Genomic DNA, 598 nt, shown 5'->3' with positions numbered 1-598 from the left:
CTCCCCCTAGCTGCGTCCCGTCCTGTCCAGTCCAGTCCCCGGCGCGGCCCGGTCCGTGCGCTTGCTCCGGCCGCCTTCCGCCGTCCTCTGCCCGCGCCATGGCCAGCTTTCGGCCGTTCAGCCGGGCCCTGCTGCAGCCTTTGCTGCTGCTCCTGGTGGTGGCCGTGCGCGCCCTGCCCAGCGCCGACGGGACGTGCCCCGAACGCGCGCTGGAGCGGCGCGAGGAGGAGGCGAACGTGGTGCTCACCGGCACCGTGGAGGAGATCCTCAACGTGGACCCGGTGCAGCACACATACTCGTGCAAGGTGGGCCCCCTGGGGACCCTGGGGACCCTGAGCCCCTTCAGACCCTTCTAGAAGCCCTGGTTGGGGGCCCTTCCCCCGCGATCCCGGACCCCTAGCCCGGAGGTCTTCCCGTCGCGATGCCGGCCGCGCGCTGAGACCCCCGCCCCGGGCCGTGGGAACGAGCCCCAGACGTTCCGCAGCACCAGCTCCGGCTCCTGCTCCCTTGGCGACCGCCGACCCCCGGTGGGAGGGGGGGGGGCGGGTGCGGGTCTGAGAAAACTCGCGAGCGCCGGAGGGAAAGTTCCTGCAGATCG

The 598-nt window shown here is 72.9% G+C and overlaps 1 protein-coding gene across 1 annotated transcript in view; it reads left to right on the top strand.

The window, feature by feature from the left end:
• The first annotated feature begins 45 nt into the window (after positions 1-45).
• Positions 46-598, top strand: part of AGRN (agrin) — a 42,441-nt gene continuing 41,888 nt past the window's right edge. Inside the window, exon 1 of the mRNA XM_010850236.1 lies at positions 46-305. Within this exon, the coding sequence (XP_010848538.1) occupies positions 99-305 (207 nt within the window). The 5' untranslated portion in view covers positions 46-98. The remainder of the gene's footprint in view (positions 306-598) is intronic.

The sequence above is a fragment of the Bison bison genome, unplaced genomic scaffold, assembly GCF_000754665.1.
Source record: "Bison bison bison isolate TAMUID 2011002044 unplaced genomic scaffold, Bison_UMD1.0 scf7180017864289, whole genome shotgun sequence".
NCBI lineage: Eukaryota > Metazoa > Chordata > Mammalia > Artiodactyla > Bovidae > Bison > Bison bison.
This window is presented reverse-complemented; position numbering and strand designations above follow the sequence as displayed.